Here is a 2,269-nt window from a genome sequence, read left to right on the forward strand (position 1 = left end):
CCCGCGCGGGTGTTCTAATTAAGCCTAGCGTCACCGCCCCTCACTCAGCCCGCGCGCGTAATCCCATACGATCTCATTCGCAAGGTACTACTGCATTTAAGACCTCATAAATGCCAGGGTATAGAGATGCTCTTTAGTCCGACGGTAGATATATTACTCCGGAGACGGTTGGAGAAAGAGTATAAGAGGAGGCAGGTTTCGCGCTTTTGAGACTTTAGACATCAGCAGCATTGCATAGCATCTCAAGTAATATCTCTCACCATCGCATCATTACTTTGAGCGGTCTCACATCAAACTTTCTTGATTTACCGGAGACACCTACACTTTCGAACATCTTCCAAAATGGTCACCATAGCAGTCATCGGAGGCACAGGTTCCGTTGGCAAAACAATCGTTGACGCTTTCCTCGCAGAAGGCACTCACGAAGTCATTGTAATCACTCGCAAGGTCCGCATTCCTCGTCTCATAACATCATCTGAAACATGTGTACTAATCAATATACAGGTTCCAGAGGGACAGAGCGCCGCCAAGGTTCTCGCGGTCGATTACGCGAACGTGGACCAGCTCACTAAAACGCTTGAGGTAAATAACATTTACACGGTTATCTCCACCATCGTCATGTATGACCCTGCAGCTGCACAGGCAGAGAGGAACTTCATCGCAGCCGCAGACAAGTCCGCATGCACCAAGCGCTTTGTAGCAAGTAACTGGGGCAACGCTACGCCTGAGGATCCGTACGTATCGCTTTTTCTCTTCCCTCTCTTTTTAAACTCGAGGCTTCGATTCTGATTACCTGTCACCAGCTCTCTCCGCCTCGAACTCAACGGTCTCCGCGACCCAAGTATCACTGCTCTTCGCAAGACGGGACTGGAGTGGACGCAGTTCTACGTCGGCCTCTTCCTAGACTACTACGGCATGCCACACATCCCCACCTATCTAAACCCCCTCGTTGTCTTCATAGACGTGGCGCACAAAACAGCCGCGTTACCTGGTACCACAGGTGATGAACTCGTAAGCTTCACTTACACGCAGGATTTGGGTAAATTCGTGGTAGCGGCCATGGATTTGGAACACTGGGACGAAGCGCTGCATTGCTACAGCGAGAATACTTCTCTCTCCTGCCTCCTACAGATCGCTGAGGAAGCTCGCGGTACGTCACTCACCCCACCCCCACTCTACTTTCAATGAACTCGCGAACACCATATTGATAGACAGCAGGTTCAAAGTTCACCGTTACTTTTGACCCGGTTGAAAAACTCGTGCGCGACGATATCACGGAATTGCCCTCTCACCCATATTTGTACCCCTACTTCCCCAAACCCCTACTCGTGGGCCTCTTGGCCAAATTCGGGTTGTGGGCTGTAAATGGGATTATGTTTGTCCCGCATGAAGGGAGTTTGAATGAGAAGTTCCCTAAGATACAGACGGACAGTGTGAAGGATGTTGTTGGGACTTGGAAGGGGAAATGAGTCGTTCGTCTTCTGTGTTCCGCTTCGAGATCTAGAAGTTGAAACAGTGGAATGGTGGGGGTGGTAGTAGTGTAGTGTAGGTATTGGAAGTGTGTTCTGTATCATGTATGCGTGTTGGTTTGTGTTCTCGTACTTCAGCTCAGCTTATTTACAGACACCACACGCCGCACGGTGTAGAGTCAGAGGCTAGTGTAATTTGTCTTTTATTTGTGACGTTTGCCCCGTATGAGTATCAGGAAGGTTCAGTTGCCTAATTAAGTTCAGCGTGTTACCTATCTATGAACGCAACATCAGCGCGACATGTGCGCATTTCCTCATCACGTTAACCTCTTTATTCCATCTTCTGTATCGTAATCAGTCATCTCTAGTCTTACGCTTATAACTGCGGAAGCTATGCCAACTCCTTTTTGGATCACTTAAGAGACTGCAGTGCGAAGAGACGATAAGACTAGCGATGTAGATAATTCAAGTACAGTTTCCCTCCAGTCCTCCATGTCCAAAGGCAGATAAGACGTTGTAATTTGTATAGTTCTAGGAGCACTACGGTTCGCACGGGGCAACCATGCTCACAGAAAAGGTCTAGTGCCGAGGCTCCAGCAATCTGGCTCCGACGACCTACCTGCGCGCCTTCGCTATGCGCAACGAATCACGGGTTGCCCTCACCTACGGTTTCGTACTGCGAATCTCAATACTCGCCGTTGCCATCCCTTATCAAAATGATAACTCTAAGCATATTATGGTAGTGGTATATGATCTCATGTATGGGTGTATTCTCCTCTGTATGTACAAGTGTGTGATCT

General features: G+C 48.7%; 1 protein-coding gene across 1 annotated transcript; it reads left to right on the plus strand.

The window, feature by feature from the left end:
* Positions 1 to 342: 342 nt before the first annotated feature.
* Positions 343 to 1,188, plus strand: ALTATR162_LOCUS4968 (uncharacterized protein; the record flags this gene model as incomplete). Its single annotated transcript, XM_043312584.1, has 3 exons — positions 343 to 447; positions 505 to 734; positions 804 to 1,188. 3 exons carry the CDS (start codon positions 343 to 345, stop codon positions 1,186 to 1,188), a joined length of 720 nt encoding a protein of 239 aa, XP_043168519.1.
* Positions 1,189 to 2,269: the final 1,081 nt, after the last annotated feature.

Source organism: Alternaria atra (assembly GCF_907166805.1).
Source record: "Alternaria atra isolate CS162 genome assembly, contig: 23, whole genome shotgun sequence".
In the NCBI taxonomy this organism is placed as follows: Eukaryota; Fungi; Ascomycota; class Dothideomycetes; order Pleosporales; family Pleosporaceae; genus Alternaria; species Alternaria atra.